The sequence below is a fragment of the Salvia splendens genome, chromosome 21 (assembly GCF_004379255.2).
Source record: "Salvia splendens isolate huo1 chromosome 21, SspV2, whole genome shotgun sequence".
Classification (NCBI taxonomy): domain Eukaryota; kingdom Viridiplantae; phylum Streptophyta; class Magnoliopsida; order Lamiales; family Lamiaceae; genus Salvia; species Salvia splendens.
In genome coordinates, this window is record NC_056052.1 from 793,517 (window position 1) to 813,486 (window position 19,970).

Consider the following 19,970-nt stretch of genomic DNA (forward strand, 5'->3'; position numbering starts at 1 on the left):
ATCAGTTTTATCGCCAATGGGAACCAACATGATATGGGCTACTACTTGGCGGATGGGATATACCTTAGGTGGCCCGTCTTTGTGAAGACGATCAGATGCGCATCAGATGAGAGGAAATCCTACTTGGCGGAACGGCAGGAGTCGGCGTGCAAGGACGTGGAGCACGCATTTGGTGTGCTCTAGTCTCGATGGGCGGCAATTAGGGGTCCAACGCGTTTGTGGCATGTCGACTGCATTGCTGATATAATGTACGCCTGTATTATCCTGCACAACATGATTGTCGAAGATGAAGGTGTACAACTGACTAGCTGGGCCAATGACGATGCTAATGAAGCCGACCCAAGCCACGGCGTGGCCGCTCCCAACGTACGAAGGGGGTACCTCACAATGAAGTCGGCCGCCTCAAGGCACATGCCGACATGCGCCAAGTGGATGCTTATATTCGACTCCAAAAGGATTTAATTGAAGAGTTGTGGGCGCAGAGGACTGCACGTCGTTAGATTTTTTTTAATTAATGTTATTTTTTTAATTAATGTACTTTTTTTAATTTAAATATTATTATTGAATTTTCTCGTATCTGTGTCATAAATTTAATTTCGTATTTTGTGTGATTGTTAATTATTTGTTTTTTATAATTTTGTTTATTGTGGCTAGCCTATTGTTTGTCCAATTGCTTGTCCTGATGATGTGGCAGGAGGAGTTTTAATCCTAATGATATGGCAGGAGGTGTTTGTGGCTAGCATATGGCTCACCTATTACCATGAAAGATGCTCTTATTATTGCTATGCTCTGTTTTAGAAAGGGTAATAATGGAGAGATGAAATAAAAAAGAACTAGTAGTAGTTGATAGAGTGTGTGATTGTTGGGTGATGAGAGATGGCGGATGCGGCAGTGACATTCCTATTGGAAAACGTGGTGCAGCTGGTGACGTACCAGGTGAACCTCATCGGCGGCGCGGAGGATGAGTTGAATCGGTTGAAAAAGGATCTGGGGACGTTGAACTCCTTCCTCCGCGACGCCGCCAAGATGGCAAACAAGCCGGAGGGATTCAGAGACATAGAGAGACGGATCCGAGATGTGGTTTATGAGGCTGAAGACACCATCGACTCTTGCATAAGCAACAACGCTGCAGCTGCAAGTACCAAGAATCCCGTCCGCAAACTTTTAAAATCAAAGCGTGTCAGCCTCGCCGAAGAAGTCAAGTCCCTTAGAGAGGGAGAGGTTTGCGAGATGGTGAAGACAGTCCAAACCTTCATCGCCAATTCTATGGCCAACAACTCCCAACAACGCCACCTGGATTTGCCTTCCAACCCCTTCAAGGTAAACCATTTTCCTATTTTCACAATCCACTTCTCATCATTGATTACAATTTTGTGAAATTCGTGATAGATGGATGCATTTCTAGTTTACCAAAATTCAGAAAATGGTTATATGCGAAAAATGAGAAATCAATATGATTTGTTATTTTCTAAATAGTAAGGAGTAGTGTTTAGTGCTCGCTATAACTATTGGGCGCTAGAGCTCACGAACCCTTCAATATTATTGTCATTATAACATAAGACCTTTTATGTGGTATCTCTTAAATATCGAAAGGGCCATTAAGTTGCTTTCCAATGTTCCTTACTCGGATCATCTATGAACTGACTCACTACTCGTATCTCTTAAATATTGAACGGTCCATTAAGTTGCTTTCCAATGTTTCTTACTCAGATCATTGACTCACCACTCTTACTATTTGTGCAATATTAGACCTAGTACACACTATTGCATATATAATATTGTCAATTGCTGAATCATATGGATATTTTACCAACTCCACATGTTTCATTCTTTTACTCGATAGATAATTGTTTTTCCAACTTATCCATCTCCTTTTAATTAGATGAGAATCATTCTCATTCAGAAAATTGTTTTTCCAATTTATCCATCTCCTTTTAAATAGCTCATGCGATCAACATAACTCTTGCCAAACCTCTTGCAGTAACAACATAGTTAGCGTGACATGTTTTATAGTCATCTGTTAAGAGTGGTGATCTCTTAACGAAGAATTTCTGCTACGTACGTGTGCAAGGCTCCAACTTCCGGCGTCCCGAACTATGGGATCGGCGGCTGAACGATCGGCTGGCGCGGAGAACTATCTCCGTCGGCAGTGTTTAGGGTTCTTAGATTATTGCACAAGCAATGTGGGCAAAATATTTCTTCATTCATTGAAAAACGATAATTAATGAATAGCCCTATTTATAATTCTAAAACCCTAGGGTTGGTTCGACCTAATCCTAATTCATCGGGAAAGAACCAACAAAGAAAACCCGACGGAGCTTTAAACGCTCGACTCAAATAATCCGAAATAACAGTAGTCAAAATAAAATACAATAAAATAATAAATTAAAATAACATTAAAACTCGGCTCCTTTCAGGCAATTCATCGAGCAGCTGGTGCGCTTATTTGAAGACGAACTCCTGGAAGCGTTCCGGCTGCTTGATCGTTTTGCGCGGTCTCAATCTCCTCTCCGGGACCTCCTGGTTGATTTCTGCTCGTGGTTCCCCCAGCTCCAGAGGTGGAGACGAAGATTCAACACTCCGTGCATGCGACGACGATGGTGTTTGTGAAATGTCGTCCATGCTTTCATCTCCAACTCCTTCCGTCTCGTCGACGCTTTCATCTCTAACTCCTTCCGTCCTTCGTGGCTGTATTGGGGTCGTAACAACTCCCCCCTCCTTAACAACTTCCTTGTCCTCAAGGGAGATTTTGGGATAACGCTTCATCAATTCCTGCAACGGTTCCCAAGATGGTGAATCCGACCCATCCGACCATCGAACTAAGACATGTTCGACAGCCGCTCCTTGATGCCACAGAATCTTAGAATCTAGTATTGCTACTGGGGTGACGACCGGGCGATTTCCGACAAACTCCGTTGGAAGTGGGACGATCGGATCGTCCTTAACAAAGGCACGCAAGAGACTAACGTGAAACACATCATGGATGCGACTTCCCTCTGGCAGGCGCAATTTGTACGCCACGGGGCCAATTCGCTTCAGCACTTCGAATGGCCCGTAGAAACGTCGCGCCAGTTTAGCCGAGATTGGCTTCGCGACGGAATGCTGACGGTATGGTTGTAATTTAAGCCAAACAAAATCACCAACCTCATACTCCACGTGACGTCTATGTCTATTTGCAGCTGCTGTCATGCGTTGTTGTGCTCGTGCGAGATTTTTGCGCAATTCGACTAGTAACTCCCCTCTCTGTTTAATCAATCCGGCTACGTTGGTGGAATTTTCGCAGAGGGAGCTGACGCTACCAACAAGGGTGGTTCCCTACCATATAACGCCTTAAAAGGCGACGTACCGAGGCCAGCGTGATGGAAACAATTTAAAGCCAATTCCGCCCAAGGGAGAAAGTTCGACCAAGTAGACGGTCTCTCCGAAGTGAATGCCCTTAAATACTGCTCCAGACCCTTGTTTCGAATCTCGGTTTGGCCATCCGACTGAGGATGGTAAGCCGTCGTGAAATTCAACTTAGTACCACTCAGGCGTAAAATCTCTTCCCAAACCGCATTCAGGAATACCGAGTCTCTATCTGAAACCAATGTCTTGGGAAATCCATGGTGGCGAACGACCGTGTTCACGAATAAATGGGCCACTCGCAAGGCATCAAATCGTGTAGGAAGGGCCGCGAAATGTGCATACTTAGATAGCCTGTCGACCACCACCATTATTGTTGTGTATCCGCGTGATTGCGGGAGACCCGTGATGAAATCCATTGATACATCGTCCCACACCTGCGACGGAATGGGCAACGGTTGAAGAAGTCCCGCCGGCTTCTGCGTCGAATACTTCGTGGATTGGCATACCGCGCACGCATCCACAAAGGCACGGACTTCCTTCCTCATGTTAGGCCAATAAAATCCCGCCGACAGGAGGCGGAATGTACGCTCGTGTCCGGGATGGCCCGCCATGGGCGTACAATGGTGCTCCTCAAGCAGCACGCGTTTCAATTTGGATACTCGACTCACCACCAAGCGTCTGTTAAAGTAGATTAAACCGTCCACGATAGAAAACTGAGCCGGGGCTTTTCCAGAATTTATGTCAGCCGTGAGCTCCACCAAGTCCGTTTGGGACGTTGCTTCCTCCCTCAAAGTGTTAAGTAGTGACGGTACAGGATGGGCGATCGCGGTCAGGCACGCCGCGTCCGTCGCCGGGTCGCCGTCCCTCACGGGTCCGTCCTCCGTCGCACCCCGTTCCTGCGGTTCCTGGTCCGATTCCCCACGCCGAGACAGCGCATCCGCTGCCCGGTTCAAAGCTCCTTTCTTGTACTCGATGCGGAAATTATATCCCATTAACTTCCTCACATACAGTTGTTGATCCGGGGTCTGTACCACCTGTTGAAGCAGCTCCTTTAAACTCTTTTGATCGCTGCGAATTACAAACTCACGGCCCAGTAAGTATTGACGCCACTTCTGTACCGCCTCGACTATCGCATAGAGCTCCTTATGGTAAGTTGAGGCGGCTCTGCGACGAGGACCCAATTTTCTGCTGAAGTACGCAATCGGGTGACCCTCCTGGATCAAAACGGCGCCTATCCCCATATCCGAAGCATCCGTTTCCACATAAAATGCCTTGGAGAAGTCCGGTAATCGCAGAACCGGCGTTGATGACATCGCCGCTTTTAAGGCCTGGAATGCATCGGTTGCTGCCGGAGTCCAAACGAACGCCTCTTTTTTTAGTAATTCCGTAAGGGGGCTCGCAATCGACGCGTAGTGTGCGACGAATCGCCTGTAATATCCTGTAAGGCCCAAGAAACCCCTGAGCTGTTTCACGGTCTTTGGAACGGGCCAGGCCGTCATAGCTTCAATTTTCCTAGGATCCGCATTGAGTGTGCCATCTGCAATCAAATGCCCAAGATATTCGACAGTAGTGCAACAAAACGAGCACTTAGACAATTTCACATAGAATTGATTCGCGCTAAGGAGCGATAGTACCTCTGATAAGTGCTCGCAATGGGAGTCCAGCGTAGGGCTGTACACCAAGATGTCGTCGAAGAATACAATCACACATCGTCGCAAAAGAGGCTGGAAAATAGAATTCATTGCTGCCTGAAAAGTAGACGGCGCGTTCGTCAAACCGAATGGCATCACCAAGAATTCGAAATGGCCATCGTGAGTTCTGAAAGCCGAAGATATCAGCCTCGTGCATTCTGATCTGATGGTAGCCAGAACGTAGATCAAGCTTTGTGAAGAATTTCGCCCCACCTAATTCATCGAAGAGCTCGTCCGCAGTCGGGATCGGGAATTGATCGGGGACTGTCGCCATATTCAAAGCACGGTAGTCGATACAAAATCGGAAAGTCCCGTCCTTCTTCCGAATTAACAACACTGGGGAGGAAAATGGGCTCTGACTACGCTGGATTATGCCTTGTGATAACATTTCCTTTACTTGACGTTCAATTTCATTCTTCTGGAAATAAGGGTAGCGGTAGGGTCGGACATTGACTGGCCTCGTGCCCGGTAGCAGGTGGATCCGGTGGTCAAAGGGCCTTGGAGGCGGCATACCCGACGGCAGAACAAAAACTCCTCTGTGCGACTCGAGAACCCGACGGCATGCGGACGGTATTGTTGACGGGAATTCCGTCTCCGGTGTATCACTGATCGATGCCCCGTCGTCATGGTCCAGGGCGACGATCTCATAGAATTCGTGACCTGCGGAGAACGATGCCAACAATGCCAAGGACTGTAGCGAAATTTGTTGTGGGCTCGGCACACGCCCCTGTAAAATAACTAATTTGTCTCCTCGCTGGAACTCCAATGTTTTCCCAACGAAATCCGCAGATATTCGTCCCAAAGACTCCAACCAATCCATGCCGAGGATGTGTAAATCCGTTAAAAACTCAGTCCCCTGTATTGATAATTTAGTTCGCCGCGAAATATGGGAGCAAATTAAGGAAGCCCCATTTCCCACATACACACGGAAAGGACGGATTCTTGAAAGTTGTAGCTGCAATTTCTCCGCGAAACGTGAGTGGAGGAAATTGTGAGTACTCCCCGTATCAATCAAAATACGCACCATCGTGACACCCAATTCACCCAGGATCTGGAAGGGAATCGATCTTTTGCCCCCCGTGAGGGAATGCAAGTGGGAGATGTCCTCCGTGATAAGCTCTTCCTCCTGCGGTGTGCAGTCCTGTCCATAACCCGACACTTCATCATCCTCGTCCCCCGCATAGCATAGCAATTTTGTGGTGCATACATGGCCCGGTGCGTACTTCTCCGGGCAATGCCAGCATAAGCCTTTGCGCGAGCGCTCGGATTTCTCAGCATTTGAAACCCGGATCGGTACAAAGCGTGTGCGATCCGGTTCCTGAGGCTGCTTGCCCGCCTTCTGGACCTGCGAAGTACCCCCGTCGGGCAGCGAGGGTGGTAGCGACTGCTGGCGTGACTCGCGGATCGGCCATTGTCGTCTCTGTGACGATGATGTTTGTTGATAACGATGTTCTTGATTTGCCGCCAACCTTAAGGCCAACGCCATTGCCTCAGCTAACGATTGCGGCTGTTGTAACTCCACTTTCTCCTGAATGGGCATCTTGAGGCCCTCGATAAATACCGGAATTAAGATGTAATCCGGTACCCCCTTCCACCCGATTCAAATACTTCTCAAATGTGTCGTGATATTCGGCCACGGTTCCTGTTTGCACCAATTTGGATAGAGGCCCAATATAATTCCGGAAGCTCTGCGGATCAAACCTGTGACGAACATCCTCCAAGAATTCACTCCAAGTCACGTAGCGATTGTTGTTTCGATAGTTAAATATCCATTCTGCGGCTGGAGGATCGAAAAGCATTACCGCGTAGTGTAGTCGATCCTCGTCGGGCATCATAATATGGTCAAAATAATATTCCACACGGGAGATCCAATTCGATGCGTCAGAACCATCGAAATGCGGGGCTCGCATCTTGACGCCGTGGTGTAAGTCCGATCCAAACTGGTACGTTGATCGATCCCTGGCAGCCGGGGGGTCCCAACATGAGACGCGTCGGCGCTGATCTCTCCATCCTCTTTGACGCATTGTTGGCGGGTCCCAGCTTGATACCCTACGTGAATGATAGGGGACCATTCTGTTGGCTGCAATTCCGTCATACTGCCAATCCCCTCCACGTCTCGACTCGTCACGGCGCGAAAAAGCACCTCGACGGCCACCCCGTGCTCCTCTCCTTTCGCGAAACCCTAATAAACGATTGCGAGGGTTCGGTTCGCGCAGCGGCAAATCACTCCCCCTATATTCCGCGTAATCTCTCTCGTCCGAATCGTAATCATCGTCAGGAGGATCGATGTCACGACTATGCGGAAACTCCAAGCTGTCCACCCGTACCTCCAATTGATCAAATCTCGCCATGATTCGATCGAAACCCTGGGTTAAGGGGTCGATCGTCCCTGAATTGGCCCGCTGATGTGCGGCCGTCGAAGGCTCCCCTCTCGGCGGCGGTCGCGGAAAATCACCCGTCTCACGTCGATTGGGCAACGGTGGACGACGCGGCGCCCCGAGAACCAATTCCTGCGCATTCCCTCCGGTCAAAACCGGTTGTGCATGATGTGTGTCGTCCGAATTATCCATGAGTCCAGGTGAAAGCACCAGTTGTTAAGAGTGGTGATCTCTTAACGAAGAATTTCTGCTACGTACGTGTGCAAGGCTCCAACTTCCGGCGTCCCGAACTATGGGATCGGCGGCTGAACGATCGGCTGGCGCGGAGAACTATTTCCGTCGGCAGTGTTTAGGGTTCTTAGATTATTGCACAAGCAATGTGGGCAAAATATTTCTTCATTCATTGAAAAACGATAATTAATGAATAGCCCTATTTATAATTCTAAAACCCTAGGGTTGGTTCGACCTAATCCTAATTCATCGGGAAAGAACCAACAAAGAAAACCCGACGGAGCTTTAAACGCTCGACTCAAATAATCCGAAATAACAGTAGTCAAAATAAAATACAATAAAATAATAAATTAAAATAACATTAAAACTCGGCTCCTTTCAGGCAATTCATCGAGCAGCTGGTGCGCTTATTTGAAGACGAACTCCTGGAAGCGTTCCGGCTGCTTGATCGTTTTGCGCGGTCTCAATCTCCTCTCCGGGACCTCCTGGTTGATTTCTGCTCGTGGTTCCCCCAGCTCCAGAGGTGGAGACGAAGATTCAACACTCCGTGCATGCGGCGACGATGGTGTTTGTGAAATGTCGTCCATGCTTTCATCTCCAACTCCTTCCGTCTCGTCGACGCTTTCATCTCTAACTCCTTCCGTCCTTCGTGGCTGTATTGGGGTCGTAACATCATCCTTTATCATGAATCTATCAAACTTCTCATAACCTTGGAGCATGCTTGAGACCATATAATTTCTTCTTCATTTTGCACACATGATTTTTCATTCATTTAACATATCCCTCAAGTTATTTCATGTAACTCATGCTACAAATCGCCATGAATGAATGTCGTCAGTATATCCATTCAATGAAACAATAGATTTTCTGCAAGCACCATACTCAACACTAAACAAATAGTGGTCAGTTTTACAACTAGAGTGAACACATTTGTATAATCAACACCACATCGTTGCTCAAATTCCTTCACAACCAACCTAGCCTTGCATCACTTGCTACCATCAGCTTCACCCAAAATAAGATAGACCCACTTAAGTGCAATGTCTTCGTACCTTTTTTAAGTTCCATTTTAAGTTCATTCGGGAAAAGAGGGACAAACTTGTCATCTTGACAATTTTCCACCTTCGCATATCGACACCTTTTGTTGCTTTTGCATCACATTTTAGCACACCGTCGTTAGTGTCCCTATCCAAAGCAAAAAGATAAGTACCTCGTTAGTGTCCCTATCCACCATATCATCCCCCCAAACTTATTCAAAGCTATGCAAAGAATAAGTTTGAAAAGTTGGTGGAGAAGGGAGACTAACATGGTATGCAAGTAACATAAAACACACCAAAAACAAACTGAAACAAAAGAATTAAAAGATACCTACTAGGGGTTACCTCCCCTACAGTGCCTTTGGTTATCGTCGTTGGCTCGACGTCGTCCATGAGCTGCATCATGTCACGCCATAAATGGTGGCGTTGGATTTTCTGTCAATCTTGGAAGCATATGATATAGCCAATCTCTTCTTCCACCAAGTATTTTTCAGAGCTCCATCAGAAATTTTGGCTTCCACTTTGGGTGAATTTTCAGCTTTTGTTTTCTTCACCTTCACTTTAGGATTTGATGTAGTCTCTTCTTTAAAAATTGATCCACCACATGAACCAAACATCCATTGCGGTAAAGAAAAATCCCCAAATGTGGACTCAATTTCTTGTGCCTTTTGGACCTCTACAACGTGCACAGCTTTGCACTCTTTCTTCATAACAAGTTCTTCTTCCTCACGACTCTTCATAGCATTGTAGATAGATAGGATGTGACGTTTGTTACCCATATGAAGAGTGAGCTCTCCCTTTGCCACATCTATCAATGCTTTTCCCGTTGCAAGGAATGGGCGCCCCAGGATAAGCGGTATATTCACGTCTTCTTCCATATCCAATACTACAAAATCGACGGGAAAAATGAAGTCATGTACCCTCACAAGAACGTCCTCGACAATTCCTTTAGGATAGGTGACGATTCTATCTGCCATCTGTAGTGTTATTGTTGTCGGCTTGAGAGTGCCGATCTTCATCTTTCTGAAAAATGATAATGGCATCAAATTTATGCTCGCCCCCAGATCACAAAGTGCCTTTGTCTGTCTGTCATTTCCAATAACGCATGAGATGTTGAAACTCCCAGGATCTTTAAGCTTGGCCGGTAGCTTTTTCTGAATTATGGCACTACAATTTTCAGATATGTTCACCGTCTCATAGTCAGTCCACTTCTTCTTCTTGGAGAGCACATCTTTTAGAAACTTTGCATATGTAGGCATTTGCTGTAACGCCTCTACCAACGGGATGTTGATGTGCACTTTTCTAAATATGTCAAGAAACCTAGAGAAGTGATCATCTAGTTTCTTCTTCTGCACGCGCTATGGAAATGGGATCTTAACCTCAGCAGGGGGTGCAGGTATCACGATGCTTGCCTTGGGAGGCGGCACCTCTTCCACTGGTTCTTCTTCTTCCACCACCTCTTCTTGAGAGATTTTCTCCTTCTCTGCAGGCAAGGTTGGGCCATCATAGCTCTTTCCACTCCTAAGATTAATGGCTTTGCAATCCTTACAGTCTTTAGGATTTACAATTGTTTGTGACGGAAATTGGCCCGGTTGATGCTGAATACCCACTGCCTGTGAAATCTGGCTCATCCGGTTATCGATGCTCTTCATGTGAATATTAAGGTCATTCACATTAGCTTCAACCTGCACTAGCCGTTTGTTGGAGTCCTTCATGCACTCTCCCGTTTGCTTCATAAAGGCCATTAACACATCTTTCAGCTCATCCTTCCTCGGTTCTATGATTTGGCCATTTGATACCTGGAATCCGGGTGGTGGTTGCAGGGCATTATTCGGGTTCCCGTAGGACAAGTTGGGATGCACCTTGTTCCCATAGTGGTTGTAATTGCCTCCTCCTTGGTTGGGGCGGTAATTGTTGAAATTTCTGTTGTTGTCACCTTGATGAACGTAGTTCACATCTTCGACTCCTTGTTGCATCTCAGTCCCAACCTGACTCGTTCCCATATACCCAAGCTTGTCAGTTATGAATTCCAGCTGCTTGGATATTGCATCCATCCTATCATTATCGGAGGTGGATGCCACCCTATAAGATCTGCCTCTGTCGTTTCTCCATCCATCATCATTTGAAGCCACCCTCTCAATCACTTCAAGTGCTTCTGCTTCCCCCAATTTCAAGAGAGATCCTCCGGCGCTCATGTTTAGTTCACGCATTGCTTCCAGCGTGCCTCCCCTGTAGAAGGTTAAGATCTGTTGTCCCGGAGTTAGCCCGTGATTGGGGCATCTTCTCATCAGCTGCTTGAACCTTTTCCAAGCCTCCATGATATTCTCCTGAGGGTGCATCTTGTATTGAATGACCTCAGCTTGGCGTTTGAGTGCCTCGCTAGGTGGATAGTATTTCTCCAAGAACAGCTCCACCATTGCATCCCATGTGGGCACAGAATTAGGACCCATGCTGTCATACCAGTCCCTCGCCTCGTCTTTCAAAGAGAATGGAAATAATCGGAGGCGGACTTGCTCATCTGTGACCCCATTCGCCTTTACTGTGTTGCTGATCTGTATGAACTTGGTGAGGTGCTTGTTGGCATCTTCTGAACCTGTCCCACCAAATGCGTTTGCTTCTGCTCTGTCTATCAACCCCGGTCTCAATTCAAAGCTGTTGGCCGCTATCCCCGCATTGTTGACTGGTGGATTAGTGATCTGTCTGTAGGCAAACTGATTCTGTACGGGCTCTGGCCTCGCGTTTTGCTCATTCAGTTGCCTCTGCATGTTAGCCAGCTGTAGACGGAGTTCACGAATGACAGGATCCTCATTGTTGTTCTCCCCGCCGTTCTCCATTAGAATTGGAGAATGAGGCTCGTACTGGATAGGTGACGGAGGTGGAGATGGACTGGGTGATGGAGTTCTCTGGATAGGAGAAGGTAGTCGCCTATGAGCGGGTGAAGAAACCCGATTCCTTTGGTTTAACCTTCTCTGTGCGTTCCTCCTTCTGTTGGTTGCTTCGATCTCGGGATCGATAGGCTCTAAAGGTGGACCTTTAGAACGCGTGTGCATACAACCTGAACAAGGAAACACATCTATTAGAGCACTCAAAATAAAAAGTAAAAATAAAACAAGTAAAATCTAGACTAGTAATCTCAATTATTATCACGATATTAAGCTATAATGACACACAATTGTCCCCGGCAACGACGCCAAAAACTTGACTCAACTTATTTTAACACAAGTTATACCCGCAAGTGTACGGGGCTAGTGTAGCAATCAGTAAGCAAGAGTATCGTATCCCACAGAGACAATTTTGTATCTACTTAACTACCACGAACAAAGATCAACTACTATCTAGACAATCAAGTGCAGTTTGGTTTGTTCTAACAACAAATAAAAGCATATAATAAGCAAGTATCAATTAAGGACTAGAAAACACGGTGTGATAATGAAAGATAATATGGAGAAATTGTAGAACTCAAGGATCCGATGCACAATTCCAAGCTCTTATCCAATTGACTCGCCCTACCTGTTGGTGTCTCTAGAGTTACTAAGTCAACCACGATTATAGATTAAACCCCCTCCCGAGGTGAGAAACCTGTAGATTAGATGCTAGAATTGAAGTCCCCTTCTAATCCTAAAACCTCTAACTCCCAAAAGTTTGATTAAGTTAATGACCTCACTCAAAACCTCAACTCTCCCGAGTTCTATTGTATTAAGGTGTGAATTATTCTTCTTTCCGGATTAACTATTTCATCTCCCGATTAATCTAATTAATCCTACACAATCAAGTGGTGATCAAGCAATTGAAAGGAATAAACCCAAGAATAATCAAATAACTACAAGAGCAAGGCAAGAACAAAATCAATCGGATAAAAACTATGAAATTAGTGCATCATCACCAAGAATTCTACAAGAGATGTTTAGCTACTCATGTTTATGAAGAAAATCATATTCAACACAAAGAAATTCAACAAATACATGAAATATAGATACTAAGTACTCATGTGAGATCAATCTATGGAATGAAGCTTCAATCTTCCGATATAGAGTCTCCAAACTTCAAATCTTTCTCTCAAAGGTGTTCTTGAGGGTGTGAGTGCGTGTGGTAGGCGGTAGGTAGAATGTAGAATGAACCCTAGGCTTCTTCTCCTCTTATTTCCCTTCAAAAATCGCGTTTTCAGCTTTCAGACGCGTCAGACAATCCGACCCGGCCGGGTTGTATTTTTGAACTGGAAATTCAACCCGGCCGGGTCACCATTTTAGGACAGTTGCTGGATTCTGGCTCAACCCGGCCGGGTTGTATTTTTGCACTGTAAATTAACCCGGCCGGGTTACCTGTGCGCGGCTTTCGTAGATCGGTCATATCTCTCTCATCCGAACTCCGATTAGGGCGTTTGAGATACCCACGCGAAGCTCTTTCGAAGACGAAGAGAATGATATGCAGTGGGTGTTGATTGGACTTCAAAATCTCTAGAAGAATTGTCTCAAACCAAGGCTGCTGCATATCCACCTATTTTACACCTTTTTCTACACATTCTTAACAAAAAGATCAACATACCAACATAATAGAGAAGTAGATATAAACACGCCTAATAATGGACGAAATATGATCACATTCATACAAAACCACCCTCTAAAATCATGTAAAATCCAAGTATGTCATCATCCTTTATCATGAATCTATCAAACTTCTCATAACCTTGGAGCATGCTTGAGACCATATAATTTCTTCTTCATTTTGCACACATGATTTTTCATTCATTTAACATATCCCTCAAGTTATTTCATGTAACTCATGCTACAAATCGCCATGAATGAATGTCGTCAGTATATCCATTCAATGAAACAATAGATTTTCTGCAAGCACCATACTCAACACTAAACAAATAGTGGTCAGTTTTACAACTAGAGTGAACACATTTGTATAATCAACACCACATCGTTGCTCAAATTCCTTCACAACCAACCTAGCCTTGCATCACTTGCTACCATCAGCTTCACCCAAAATAAGATAGACCCACTTAAGTGCAATGTCTTCGTACCTTTTTTAAGTTCCATTTTAAGTTCATTCGGGAAAAGAGGGACAAACTTGTCATCTTGACAATTTTCCACCTTCGCATATCGACACCTTTTGTTGCTTTTGCATCACATTTTAGCACACCGTCGTCACTAAGTAAAAAATTAAAATTAGAGAGTGAGTACCTATCGATTGTGTGTCGTTGTAGTACATGTCAGCAGCTGAATATTCAATGGTGGACTTCTCTGTTCTTCTTCAAGCATCTCTTCAACATTTTAACTCTCCTTGCTCCAGTTGAGTTTGAGATATCTTCGTTAAAACCACATCTCAACTCGAAATAACATTTGGTTATACTCATCTCATAGTCTATAATCGAACTCATCGCCTCAATAATAAATGAACATGCACTTAGCAGATTTGACTTCCAACCTACTTTTCTTAACCGAACTAACATGAGCACAAACGACACAACCAAACCATCCAAACCACCCCAGGTACTGCTTATGCCCAAATGTCTTTGGCAACCCACTTTTCAAACTCATGCATCTATTCTGTTCATTCAATGTTCTGTTCATATGTTTTGCAACTCCATTCTGATGTAGAATTTTTGTCATGGTTTTTACCGGGCGAATTCCATTATCAACACATAACTTCTTGAAATTTGCTAGTCCACTCTCCTTCGCTATCAGACCTTAGACAGTTCCCCTCAGCCACATTTCAAGTTCTACGAGGCGAGCCGTGGCAGTCGCACGGCGCGCTATAGGCCGTTCGGGCGCTTCCTCCACCGCTGCGGCCCCCTCCGTCCTTGCAATAGATCGCCGCGACTCCCCCGTCCCTGCAATAGACCGCTGCGGCGCAGTCGCGACTCGCGGCGGTCCTATAGTGTTCACTCTAATTCACTATTTTTTACATTTCTTAAAACCCGTGGTCACAATAAGAATGACTCCTATTGTGGGACGGAGAGAATATCTATTATCTAAATAGACAAATAGAAAATAAAAACAACTACCTAACATATACCAAAAATTGTTTGGGGTATAGTTGCATCTTTTATTCCCAGCTAGCTCTGCCACATCATTGGACAACGATAGTCGAATTGCGCTAATTGTTTTTCTATTAGCGATTCCCAGTCCTCATGTACCATTTTTTCATATTGAGATTTTAGCGGCTTATACACATCTTTACCGTATATTTAATCCTTGATCTGCATCTTCTAAAATTCAAAATCAGACCCGTCAATCTTCTCCACAACAATCTTGTCATCGACCCCCTTCATGATTTCTACCTTTTAACCCTGCGTTCTTGATAATAATATATACTCCCTCCATCCCCAAAGAATATGCACTTTGGGTTCGGCACGAGTTTTAATATAAAATTAGTAAAGTAAGAGAGATGTAGAGAGAAAAATTAATTAAAGTTTTATTAGTGGAGAATGGGTCCCATCTCATTAGAGAGAAAATACTTTTCAAAATTAGAAAGTGCATATTCTTGTGGGACGGACTAAAAAGGAAAGAGTGCATATTCTTATGGGACGGACTAAAAAGGAAAGAGTGCATATTCTTGTGGGACGGAGGGAGTATAAAATAAAAGAACACAAGAATTGTTTATCCATTTTAATACGTTGTGTATTTACGTCTGGAGGCAATGTCAAACCAGAAATTTCACTAATATAACGTTGGGTGCAATTTATAATGGGATATTAACTTTATATATAGGCAAAATAGAAAGGCAATTTATAATGGGATATTAATTTTATATATAGGCAAAATAGAGAGGCGTAATTCTAACCAGACTATGAAATACTCCTTTCATCCTAAAAGACTAGTTTTATCATTTTGGGTCGTCCCCCAAAATTAGATCATTTGTAAATATAGAAAGTTTTCAAGAAATAATAATCCTACACATCATTTATAATCTGGACCACACGATTCATTAACACTCCTCAACTACCTTTTCAACTTTTTGATGACAGAGGGAGTATATATCTAAAGAAATACTCCATTTGTTCCATAGTAGTGGAGTTATTTTGTCATTTTGGTACGTTTCATATTATTGGAGTCATTTCCCTTTTTAGTAAAAATCAACACATTTCTTGTCACTTATTTTACAACTTTATTCTTCTTTTACTTAACTCACTTAACACATGTTTTCTATAATTGCGTGTCGAAAACAAAACGCCTTCACTAAGGCTAGCGCGGAACTGAGGGAATACATGCTTAAGAAACAAAATTACAGATATGGTAAAAAATTATATTGTACCTGATTTACTTATTTTCATACTCCTTGATGCGATATTTTAGAGTTCCCAAACAATGTATAAAGATTATCAAGTTCAATTATTTAAACTCTAATAATACTACACTACTGCAAGAATACAGTATCGTAGTAGTATTTCAAGTGTCGATCCACAGGGAGGCGAGATTGCTTACACTTAATAGGACTACACAAAGCATGTAAAGATTTTGTTTTGATTTTGAGAAGGTTAACTAACTTAAGCTACTAAAGTGAGGTTTTTAACACGTGAAGACAAGTCACTCCAAGTTGCTCTCTAAGCTTGCGTTGTTACACACCATTACAACGAACCATACGACGGGATTAAAATTATCAACCTAATTGCGTGCACTGAACATGTCTACGACGTATAGTTCACAGTCAGCTGAACACTTGTTCCATGAACCAGCTTTCAACGACATTTAATTCCTGCAGATGCGCGGGAACAAATGTCGTCTACTATAATTACTTACCTAATCCACAATCAATTTATCCCCTGAACAGTTCTAAATCGATAGCATACCAACAAACGATCAATCCCAAGCTATGTTAAAGAGACGATAGTTAAGATTTAACAACACTACATCATTAGCCAAAAACGTAGCATTTTAATTATCAAACACATTGTTGGTATCGAACATACGATTCAAGGTGTTAAAACAAATGCACAAGCCTAGATTACAACTCGGAGCAACGAAGAGAGCCTAGCCTACACACATAGTAGAATGTAGAAATAAAACCATAGGTGTGATGCTCTCGTCGAGTGGAGTCGGGATTTGTGAATAGATGGTCGGAATAACGGTCGGAATGTCTTCCTTCTCTTCTTCCTCTCCTCCTTTCTCTCTGTCTTTCTCCCCCTCCCCCGTGTGTCTTTTTCGCTTGTTTTTTTATACTCAACCGTCGATTGAAACTGCTGAAAACTGCTTGACATTCCGAACGCCCGATCGGGCGATATTAGAAGAGGGAATCGCCCGACCGGGCGAAAGGCTGCTGCGTGGCTTCGCAGGAAACGCCTGACCGGGCGTTTAGTTGAAATCAGCACGCCCGACCGGGCGAACTTTCTGGACTCCGCATGCACAAATGGAAACGCCCGACCGGGCGTTTAGCAACTTCAAAACGCCCGACCGGGCGAACTCTCTGGAATCTCAGCTATGCATTTTCGACGAACTTCCAGCTTCTAACACCCGAAACTACACTCAAAGCACGACTTGGTGAGCTACAATTAACATAAAAACCGGGGTAAAGAATAGGAAATATGCTTCGCATCAAATACCCCCAAACTTGAACACTTGCTCGCCCCGAGCGAGGTTTATTTTCAGCACAAAAACTCAACACAAGTCTACCCCGCAAATAAATTTTCATCACAAAGAATCATGTAGGGACGTGAGTGCCAAAATCTGAACCCCCAAACTTTCCAATCAAGATTTCCCACTCTCAAGAACAATCACTCATCCCCTTAAAACTTCAAGTCAAGATGCACTTCAAAGTAAGTCCAAACATACGATCAAACAACTCAAATCGTCATCATTGACTCATCAAGCAATACTAACCACATAGACTCACAGATTTCAAATCGAACTTCTTTAACTTTACCAAGTTCTTTACACAACATCCACAAGCATCAACGATAAGGTCCAAGGTCTTATTTCGAGGTTGTAATGGGGCTAGGGACGAGGTAGGATACATATGGATAGTGAGCTCGAAGGCTACACAATTGAGTGCCAAATTCTTCCCTCCTACAACTTCCTTCCAAAGAACAAACAACAAAATATTACAACCAAACTCAAACCCCCCCAAACCTGAGATCTATTCTAGACAAGATTACATCAAACAAATATAGAAGCTCTATCTTTATTCCATCAAACTTTTTCTTTTTCTTTCTTTCTTTTTTTTTTTTTATAAAGACCTCGACTTTTGCAAATTTGGAGGTCGTCTTTTTTCTTTTTTCTTTCCTTTCTAAGAACTTCATTCTTTTCACATTACATCAAGTCTAGATATGTCTACTCTCTACAATTCACCACCCACACTCAAACTCAAACCACAAAGCTCAACTTGTATTTAGCACCCAAATAGTAGCAAGGTCTATCGATGAGGCTAAAATTAGGCTTATTTCAGTGGCTAAGTGTTTACACAAAGAATAAGAAATTAAGCTCAAGGTGGCTTCTAGGGGATCATTGATGGACTAGGCATGTGATCATTTGGCCATGGAGTTCATCCTAGTGCCTTATCCTCTCATATCGTTAACACAACCGAACGCAAGCACTTCACTCGATAAAGCAAATCAATCCAAGATAATTTCCACAAGTCATGTGATTTTCATACTCTCCTCAACTCAAGAAATCGGTTGTAATCACAACATGCTCTTTCAATTAAATTCATGCACCCATTCCATTCATCCTAAGCTTCAAAGTTCAAGTAAAATTAAGTAAGATTTCCTAACCAGAAAGCCGAAGATAAAGCATGCACCCGTCAACTACATAGATTCAAAACGTCTTTATCACGCAAAACACCCAAAAACATACATCACAAATCATTCATAACCCCCCCAAACTTGAATGCATCATTGTCCTCAATGCATGCAAAGAAGACAAATAAAGTAAAGGGAAAGGAAACTCCCCCAAACTTGGCATGACGTCCATAGTGCATTCGGGTGGGAGGGTGGGTGTAAAAATCCTTTGCAGGTGTGCTTCCTCCTAAGCTCCAATCCTAACTCCCAGTTGCTCATACAAAAAGAACAAAAACTACAAAAAGAAACACTCAATTCAAAAAAAATGTTAGAGGAAAGAATTGAGCAAACAAAACCTCCAACATATGAAATCAAAAATAAAAACAAAAAAACTTGGGTTGCCTCCCAATCAGCGCCTTTGTTTATAGTCGTTGGCTCGACCTTCTTCATCCTTGTCTACCTCTATCCAGGCTCCAATAGGCGCTTCCCCGCCTTCTCTTGCTTGATCACCACATTCTCTCCATCTACTCGAAACATGACCGTATTTGTCTTGGTCTCTATCACAACATCACCGGTTGCTAAAAATGGCCTACCAAATAGGATAGGCATATCCTTGTCCTCTTCCATCTCTAGGACAATGAAGTCAACCGGGAGTACAAATCTATCAACCTTCACCAAGACATCCTCGATGATACCTTTTGGTTTCACAATTGAATGATCCGCCAATTGTAGGTCAATGTCGATTGGTTCAATCCTCGCTTCTAGACCGATTGACCGTGCGGTTTTCAGAGCCATCAATGATATTCCCGAGCCTTGATCAAGTAGGCACTTTGGGAACTTCTTATCTCCCATCTCACATGGGATCACACAGCTTCCAGGGTCTCTTCTCTTTGCCGGCATTTTTCCCTTCACAAATTGTGAGCAAAATGCGCTCAATATCACCACACCATCGTCTTGTATCTTCTCCTTTTTCGCAATAAGATCCTTAAAAAACTTGGAGAATTTAGGAAAGTGTAGGAACAAATCCACCAGGGACACATCTACATTAACTTTCCTGATAATGTTCATCATCCAATCGAGTCCTTTCTCTTGAATTATTTTCCTACCCTTCTTCTTATTCTCGACTGGGAAAGGTGGTGGCGGGATAAAATCTGGAAAATTAAATGGACACTTCGGGTCCATTGCCGGACTTAGTGGATTCTTCTTGTGGATATCACTCATGGTTGACTCTTCTTTTTCTTGTTGACCTTCCCTAGCTTCGGTAGTAGCCCACTCAATCCCCTCGTCCGTCCCTGCGTGCGAGGTTTGTTAGCCAAACAACTTGTCCGCCCCTGCGTGCAAGATGTTCGAGCCATTTTGTGCATCTAGCATGATTGGAGACTCAAGATCCTTTCCACTTCTTAACTTAACTGCCTTGCACTGTTCAAAACCTTTAGGATTGGGCACCGTATCACTCGGGATAGCATTAGGAATTCTTGTGTGAGATGCTGTAGCAATCTGCCCAATTTGAGTCTCAAGATTCCTCATTGTAGCTTCTAACTGCCCAAATTTTTCCACGGTCTTTTCTTTG

The 19,970-nt window shown here is 43.9% G+C and overlaps 1 protein-coding gene across 1 annotated transcript in view; it reads left to right on the plus strand.

The window, feature by feature from the left end:
- Positions 1-807: 807 nt before the first annotated feature.
- The window catches only part of LOC121785193 (putative late blight resistance protein homolog R1A-10), a 36,450-nt gene continuing 17,287 nt past the window's right edge, over positions 808-19,970 (plus strand). The window contains exon 1 of the mRNA XM_042183572.1: positions 808-1,320. Within this exon, the coding sequence (XP_042039506.1) occupies positions 877-1,320 (444 nt within the window). The 5' untranslated portion in view covers positions 808-876. The remainder of the gene's footprint in view (positions 1,321-19,970) is intronic.